This window comes from Clavelina lepadiformis, chromosome 1, assembly GCF_947623445.1.
Source record: "Clavelina lepadiformis chromosome 1, kaClaLepa1.1, whole genome shotgun sequence".
NCBI classification, from domain to species: Eukaryota; Metazoa; Chordata; class Ascidiacea; order Aplousobranchia; family Clavelinidae; genus Clavelina; species Clavelina lepadiformis.
In genome coordinates, this window is record NC_135240.1 from 8,867,781 (window position 1) to 8,876,741 (window position 8,961).

General features: G+C 35.4%; 1 protein-coding gene across 1 annotated transcript; it reads left to right on the forward strand.

Moving 5' to 3' along the window:
• Positions 1-3,420: 3,420 nt before the first annotated feature.
• LOC143455606 (sodium-coupled monocarboxylate transporter 1-like) lies at positions 3,421-8,426 on the forward strand. Its single transcript, XM_076955102.1, has 13 exons — positions 3,421-3,602; positions 3,891-3,994; positions 4,150-4,338; positions 4,544-4,609; positions 4,703-4,822; positions 4,913-5,067; positions 5,676-5,816; positions 5,931-6,149; positions 6,506-6,618; positions 6,985-7,142; positions 7,279-7,523; positions 7,749-7,852; positions 7,934-8,426. Exons 1-13 carry the CDS (start codon positions 3,554-3,556, stop codon positions 8,104-8,106), a joined length of 1,836 nt encoding a protein of 611 aa, XP_076811217.1. The 5' UTR covers positions 3,421-3,553; the 3' UTR covers positions 8,107-8,426.
• The last annotated feature ends 535 nt before the right edge of the window (positions 8,427-8,961 follow it).

The following is an 8,961-nucleotide window of genomic DNA, read 5'->3' on the forward strand; positions in this document are numbered from 1 at the left end:
GTGATTTTGCAGCCGGCGACCTTCAACCCATTCTTACACTGATCTAACGTTTGGAATAACTTAACATATTTGCTGCCTAATTTTGAGATCGTTGTGCCTCTGTGAAATGAAATTGCTGTCTATTTTAAACGTGGTAATGTACTGTAGGTCTAGAGAAAAAATGGATAAGGTCTCTTTCAAAGAGAGAAAGGATGGTTTTGTGCAACTTTTTTATTTCGAATTAAAAACAACCAACGAAAGTATAAAATGTTGGTACTCAGTAAGTTGGTGATAAAACTTTTCAACATAGATGAAGGAGAACTAAAATGATATTGTAAGCAAGGTGAACTGCATAAATTCGTAGGACTACAAATTGTATTCGATTATGTCTCTCTAAGGTTTAAACGAATGAGATATTAATATAGGCTGCTGTAACGAATTGAACATTTTTTTTCTCCTTTTCGTCTTGGCAAACAAAAAACAAATGATACTGCCTACGTTACGCATTTCCACTCAGTGAGTAATTTTAATGATGTAGGGATTGTAGGCAAACTTTGTCAAGCATGTCACGAAGAGACCAAAAATTTCTGAGGTTCGTACCCAAACAAGTGCATTTGATCAGAGGATCGGTTCCCTTTTTCGCCGTAGAAACGTTTGCGTTATAATCATGAACATTTGCATGGCAACTCACCAAATCATGGTTGATGACTGAAGAAAAAACTACTTAACAATCAAAGCATTTTTCTCCAAGTAGAGGCCAAGTTAGGCGATTGATGCTAATTGTTTGCAGTCAGAATCTTATTTATGGTCGGTTCCTTGTTGTCGAACTTTGAGTCATTCTGAGGAATCCGATGGACCAAACATGCGGGTTTATGTATACGGTATAAATACATATAAGGTGCACATACGGCATATTGGTTGGCAATTAGTTAGCAGACATTTTAAGGGTGTTGTTAGATCAACTCGTGCAAACATTACACATTAAAAACTAAATTTATTCTGCATCTGACCTCTCCAGGGTTGTGACCCATAAGTATTACCTAATAGTTTGCCCTTGAATCAATTAACTTTACCAAAAGTCTTAAAAGCATTCTTATGTGATTGCTATAAATAGTTGATATGCATTGTATGAGATCAAACAAAAACCTTTAAAATGCTAATTAACTTTGAAGAGTTGTTGACCTATTGTAAGCAAGATACCCCATGTTTCGTTTATATTCGTCGTCATAGCAACGTCATGAGTCCATATTTCACTCATTCAATCCAAACAAACAGAAGTTCATCATGACATAGTTTAATTACACCTATTGTTCAAGCTTTCGTCTTTATTTGTATAACCCCAATGTTGCCGGGCAAATGATGGGTCATGACCTGATATTGAGTTTGATTTAAACTTGATGTCGGCTCTTTTCAAGTAATTTATGATATCATGACAATGCAACAATGTTTTCTCCGTGGTATGCTATAACCTACTCGCAGTTCATGTAGGATATTTATATATGGTTTAAGACGAAATGTGTCAAATTTATAGATATCGTAATGTAACTTAGTTGTAAAAATTTTCATGTCTTTTTTGTTTCAAAATAAAATTGGGAATATTGACTTTCTACAATTAGACGTAACCATATTTTGTTAAATAAAGGACAAGACTCAATGCAATGTTAAGTAGTATGGTAACGGACAGGTGACACACAAATTTTTAATTTTGCCAAGTTTTTAAAAAAAAATTATTATTTTTGCTTTTTTATATATTATTTTTCATTTAATTTGTTACTTTTAATATTTTTTAAAAATTCTTTGCATTACATTTCACATTTTTTTAAAGGCTTTGTCTTTTCAAAACGTTTATACAAATTTTTAAAATTGTTTTAAATTGATTAAAAATTAAACTTAATTTTTAATTGAAAAATTTTCGCAGAAACAATCTTTGAAATTTTTTGTTAATAAATGTTTTTTATTCAATTGTTTTAAATTTACTTTCAGTTAATTTTTTTTAATTTAAGTTTTAAAAATTTTTTTTAATACTTTTTTGCTTTTATTTTTAAAAACGCTTCATAGTGGGAGATGTTTTCAATGTAAGTTGTGTTTTTTCTGTCCAGACTTTTCTCGAAGCCGAGAAGTGCCATCATATTTTTTCACAAAAGCATTTCCATGTCAAAAAATAATTTTTAGCGTCTAAGAACTAGGCTAAAACTCAAGAGTTTAGTTAGTTTTTGTTGCTGAATTCAAGGTGATAAAATAATTGTACAATGGCGATTGTTTTGATTAATAACCTAATCTGTAGATTTTTTAATGTACGAACAATGCCAGTATATAGGCTTACAGTACGAATCAGCTAGCGGTAGGTACCGTACCTCAGCGTACCGTCATAAACCAGTCCGTTAGAAATTACTTCCCAAACACAATAAGATGTCAGAATCAGCCAGACTGCGGAGAACGTTACGTGTACGCTACAGATTTTGAAGCAAAACAACTAGTACACTGACACACCGATTTGGTTAATATCGCCGTGCAAAATATAGCACTGTGGTTCTACTTGTTGGCTATAATCGTTAAATCTAATCGGAGTTTTTCAACCGTACGTTTTCCATTGCACAGAAAACGTCAATGAAATTAATAAAAAATGACGGATATTTGATGCAACAAAGTTTTGGTTTTTCAAAAATATACCAAAACGAATTGTTTCAAAACCAAATTTTAAACTATTTCGTTAATTCAAAAACCTTATCCATCTTTGTAACGTCATTTCCATCCTAAAATACATTACAATAAATACTGATATGACTGCTTCCACATTTGAGAGTGGTAACAAACAAATAAACCGAAACGATAAAAATGTCCAGAAAATCTTTCAACCAGTATCCGATTGCATCACAGTGATCTGCTAAACCACTTTGTACAGAGTTTCCAGGCCCAATATAATGATAAACTTTAGCTAACTTAAGTCAAAAGAGAGCTGTTAAGCGGTTATGTCACTTAAATTTGCTGTCTAAGAGGTATTCCGAGATGTAGACGCATGTTTTGCTTTTTCAAACAGAATATTTTGCCTACTGACGATGACAGCGTGGAAAAGCTAAACGACGCTATGTTCTTTCAATCGTGATTTAACGCGACTTTACGAGTTTATCTACTGTAAAAGTCTCCGCAATAAAGCAGTGCAGCAATGTTTGCTTTACTAGGCCGTTAAAAAATTCTGGTGTCAAAAAAGCGTTGAGCAACATGCGTGGTTTAGTTCTCTGTGCTAATAAAGACGGCAACTTTCGAAAAGACTGCTGGGATATTAAACAGCAAGCTACCGTAGTGAAAGTGTGTCAAGCTTTGTTTCTTGGATTTCAGTTTTAGTATGAAAAACAGCTTGTAACATTTCTTGATTGGATTTGAAAACTTGAGTTGGTTGGCTTTAAAAAACTGTGCAGTGATTATACAGGCGAGGAAAAATGTGATATTCTTTTGAGTTGCAGCCATAACACATAAACATAAACACTGTTGCGCTAAACACTGAGTATACTGTAGCGACATTAAATGTTAATCCCGTAAAGTTCTTTTTACTGCATTCGAATAAAAACTTAGCAGGATGTCCGACGAAAAACGATTTGGAACAGTTGACTTGGTAGTGTTTATTGGTAAGTGGTGGATATTCACTTTTTCTATAAATGTTGGACTGTTCATAAACAGATAGAACTTCTGGCTTGAAAATTGTTTCAAATATCTTCTCTACCATATGTCAGCCCTTATTTTATCAAAATTGGTAATGGGCCGACAAGGGTCATTTTACAAGTTATTGATGGTTGCACTGATCTCTGATACAGACGTCTGTTTCCGAATTGAAAACTGCAACTGAAAGTATCAACTCATTACCCAATTAAGTCTAGGATTTCGTTTGAGTAAAGTGACGTGTTTCTGCTGTTTAGGTATGGTCTTCGGGGTGGCGTCCATCGGCGCATTTTATGCTTTCAAAGACAGAAAAAATACTTCACTTGACAATTATTATTTTGGAGGGAAAAATATGTCTCCGGTATGGTTTGAAAAATAATAATTAAAGTGAGTCGATCAAATGGGAGGTTAGCCTATAATTTTATTCAATGAATCTCAATTCACGTGAAGTGATACCAACCGATAATGAATATTGGGCATAATCATAATATTCATACTTAATCACTTTATAAATAGATACCAGTCGGTTTGTCGATGGCCGTATCATTCATTTCTTCCATTACGATCCTTGGTTATCCGGTGCAATCTTACATTTACGGAACTGTCATAGTTTGGTTTGGTTTATCAACTGCAGTGCAAGTAGTTATCGCATGCATATACTATATTCCACTGTTTCATCGGCTGAAAATTGTATCTGTATATGAGGTGAGTAGACCAATAATTCATTTTTATACCGGTTTAAGGCTAATGTTTAACGACATCTGTAGCTTTATGCTGTGTTATACTTTACACAACCACAAGCATTTCCTCACAATAACTATAATGAGATGTATGACTAAGTATTTATGTATCTTGATCCTCCAAGCGAAACTAAACTGATTAATCGTATTGCATTTGTTGATAATTGTAGTACTTGGAAATGCGATTTCACAAAAGCATACGACGACTGGCTTCTTTTGTTGTTGCTTTTGCGATGGTGAGTACTGAATGCACTATTCTCTCGCTCAAATGAGCAAAAATGTGATTGAAATAAAGCTTTAACCATTTGGCTACTTGTGTGCTTCTGCAGATTTTTTACATGGGAACGACAATCTATGTCACAGCTTTAGCCCTAAGTGCAGTGACCCCGGTAAGCACAACAGCGAGCATTCTTGTTACTGCCGGAATATGCACACTCTACACTGCCTTAGTGAGTAGAGTTGAGTTTGTGTGGTTCATTACTTGCTTGTCCAAGCTATTTGTTCAAGTGTAAATAAATATACAACTATTCTATATATAGGGCGGTATGAAGGCTGTAATATGGACTGACACTCTTCAGTCGGGCATTATGATGGCCGGTTCCGTTGCAGTTCTAATAAAAACAACAATGGAAGTTGGAGGCGTAAACAAAGTCAGCATGGCTGTCAAACAAGGTGGAAGAGACACGATGTGGGAGTAAGAGAAGCATTTTTCAATAATAAATTTAGGTTTATGTTTTGCTGGATTATGAATTGAACAAGGGTAATAAGCCTATACAATAGTTCTCATCCTGCCAAAGGTGGTATAGGGGGTCTTCGAGTTATAGCTTATACTTTAATTTTTCATTAATAGCTTTCAAATAACAGTTTTGAACTTTGGGTTTGGCGAGAAAGAAGCTATTTCAGGTAGGGGTTCACAAGTAGGCCGGTTGGTAACCTCTGTGCCATAACAAAACTTCTTGAAAACATAAACTGCATACATACATAAACTACTATATACTTCTCAGAAATACAACCTTTGCAGTGTTCAGTGTAGCGTTCATGTCTGCAATGTCGTAGTGCGTCCAGTTGATTTTAGCCTACATAATGCGACAGGTTTATACAGCATGTGCTATCGAACTCGATGTAGCAGTCGGACAGCTTCAAAGGCCACAACAAGATTATGGTCTTTATCCAAACCAACTGTATAACTTATAATACTGTCAATAGGCCTACCATAAACTTTTATTGCTCTTAAACCTTTTTATCTTGACAAGCCCAGGAATACAGTAGAAAGTGAAATGAATAAGAAGTATTTTGATATAGCTTTAACCCGGATCCAACTTTGCAACATACGTTCTGGACAATTTTTGTGGGAATGGGACTGACTTGGAGCGGAGGTGCTTGCACAAACCAGCTGATTACCCAAAGATACCGAGCCTGCAAAGGCGTCAAAGACACAAGAATGTATCATTCATTAGATATGCCAGCTAGGCTATGTCTGTATACAACGTTTGCTGTGAAAATGCACTGACATATTACATGAGCCAGAGCACCAACTTTTACTTGTTATATCTACAGTGCCGCCATGGTATCCGCAGTTCCTATGGTGTCTTTTATGGTGATAGCTGCTTTGAATGGTTGTGCTATGTACGCTTACTACAAAGGCTGCGATCCTTATAATGAAGGAAAAGTAGCTGTACTGGATCAGATGGTTCCTTATTTAGTGGTTGATATCTTCTCCGATACCCCTGGCATGGCGGGGGTCTTCGTGTCTGCTGCTTACAGCGGAGTACTAAGGTAAGTTCACAATTATTTGCGAACTTCATTTACATGGTGGTCAGGTGTTTGTGTAAGACGTCGTTGGTGATGGGCTAATTTTTCTGGTGCAATGAGCTCTACGCCTGAAAGAAATTTGTTGTTCCTGCTGATCATTATTTTGTTTTTACGGCACAATGAATTTCTCCGCGTTCATGTTTTCCATTGTCAATTATTTATCTTAAAAACTATATTTCACAAAATATGTTTATTAAAGTACAAAAGGGAAAAGCTAGATTGTCGCCGGAGTACATTTTCGGCAGCAGTATATGGATCGGCTATACTTAAATTCTGTGATTGTTTCAAAACAAGCACTGGCCTTTTTATTCTTTCAAAAGCACAATATCCTCCGGAATTAATTCCATGTCGGCCATAGTTTTAGAAGACTTTATCATCCCATGGAAACCGGGAACAAGTGAAGCAATGCGTTTGACAACCAGCAAGGTTTTAGGCAAGTGAAGTCAAAGAAATAGTCATTCGATAAATTTTGCGATCTGATCGTTAATAATTATAGGATGAAATTCTTTACCTGGATGCGATAAGCTGCGAGATCCTAACTGCCTATAATAACTTACATTTCAAATTTAATGAATTATTACATACAGTTAAATGTAGTTTGAGCATTTCTCTGCTGATACGTTATACAGCAAGCCATATACGTTGGCATAAACATGATTTTTCTACTTTATGAATCTACATTATTGCTGTGTACAACCTGAGGAATTGCTAAAATGATTAGTCAGACACGATTAGTAGGTTTAAACTTTATGACAACAAAACCATTGCTTTAGTTTTAACTGGAATTCCTTTTTTTCAGGAATAATTTGTGGTGCATTCGTCACAAGCGTTGCGTTTCTTACTCAATATTTGGGAAAAACAGTCGTAAAAATTGCGGTCACTATAATTGGAGTGAAAGCAGGACCATTGCTTGGTATTTTTACGGTCGGCATATTTTTTCCGTGGACAAACACCGTAGTGAGTTAACGATTCTTTCCATAATGCTGTTGTTCAACTTACTGTGAAAAACTGGTTTTAAATCAGGAATCAATCATTAAGTTCTTGCTTATGATGGTAGGATATCTGTGTGATTATTCCAATATGGGTTTTCTAGGGGGCAATGTCTGGCTTAGTCTCTGGTATTGCTTTTTCAACTTGGGTTGCATTGGGTCAAATAACTTATGCGGCAGATCCAGAAAAAGTGCGACGTCTCCCGCTGTCGGTAGAAAACTGTCTACTCAATCCAGCAACCAATTCCACAGCATTGGACTTTACAAACGTTGTTTACACACTAAGTGACAACAGGTCGATTTTCACAACTTCCACAGGATTCACGGAAAGTATATCGTCACAAGGGAGGTAAGTTTGTAAATGATGCAGGTTTAGGATAAAATGGCAATTGCATCCATTTTAAAATGGCGACAGTTTCCTGGTTCACCCTGCTGGGGTTGGCGTGGTAAGAAATCATCTCTGAGGTGTGCAAAAACGTCCTTACTAGATAGCTGTATATTAGATATATGAGAATTCTTCTTTACATAGTTGTATATGGGTATAAAATTTCCAGCACCATTCTCTTTATGACAGGCCTTTTCTTGCTGATACCCTTTATGCCATCTCATACACTTATCTTGGTGCTCTTGGGTTTTCGATGACATTTACAGTGTCTTTGATTATTTCCATCATAACAGGTTAGTATATACCTTGTTGCTTTAATGTGACCATATAAGGCTAATGTTCAAAATATTTATTAACCAAAGAAAACATTTCAGGTAAAAAGGATCCAAAATCTCTTAATCCATCACTATTTGTTCCATTTGTTGACAACAAATGTTTTCCGATGTCGGTCAGAAAGTTCTTTCGTTTTGGAGTTCCCGAGCTTAAAGAAACAAAAATTGATCACTTACCTGCGGCTTCTGAAAAGCTCTTAACATCTTCGATTTAAAATTAAAGATATTTCTCTTTGCAGTTTGATAACAGAAAGAAAAATAACTATATGTTGTAATTTTCAACTTTAACTGATTCTTTTTCTTTTCGCCAAAACAACTTAATAAATTACGTTAAATTTAAATTAACAATCAGAATTTAATTTATAATAGTTAATTAATTAAATCAACAATCGTGGTATAGCCACTGCAATGATGTGTCTTGCAAACACAGCTGCAGCAATGTATAATCCTACCCTTCGCTTTTTTGTATTGGCCTGTTTATAAACATCTCACCGTTAGCACTAAATCTGACTAAGTTAACTGAGACAGTACTGCTTTTAAAGTGTTTAATTATAGCTGTCTGATTGATAATAATTCTATCGATTTGAACTCATCCATACCTTTCGCAAAACATTAAAGTCTAAAGCAAAAATAGATGGCAATCAACTTTCTACAGTAGTTTTAAATGTGCACACAAGCCTTTTAACTTCTACTTGGTTGGCCAATAAAATTTTCTGTAGTCTAAATTCCGTTAAAGCAGGATTATTGTAAATTGTCCTCGAACAGTTTTTCACCAATAAGAGGATAACAACACAATGATCGCATGCATTAGAAAACGTCATCATTTGTAGCGGCTGCAGAGGAAAATACATAAAAAAATGAAAACGGATTGCGTTAGTTGACGATCCTTGCACAGCATTTATTGTCAACATTGCAGCAACGAGCAGCATTATATGTCATCACATCTATTAAAAGATCATTATTGGTGTGTCAATTCTGCTTTACAAAACTTGGACCTGTCAGTCGTCATCAACGTTCATCATTCTTATCAGGACATTCAGAAACCGCGTTTTCATGTTCTCCCATGAGTT

Coding starts and splice junctions, on each gene's coding strand:
- LOC143455606 (XM_076955102.1), top strand. CDS start 3,554: ATGTCCGACGAAAAACGATTTGGAACAGTTGACTTGGTAGTGTTTATT. Junction 4,823..4,912: donor GCACACTCTACACTGCCTTA/GTGAGTAGAGTT, acceptor TTCTATATATAG/GGCGGTATGAAGGCTGTAAT. Junction 5,068..5,675: donor GGAAGAGACACGATGTGGGA/GTAAGAGAAGCA, acceptor ATTTTGATATAG/CTTTAACCCGGATCCAACTT.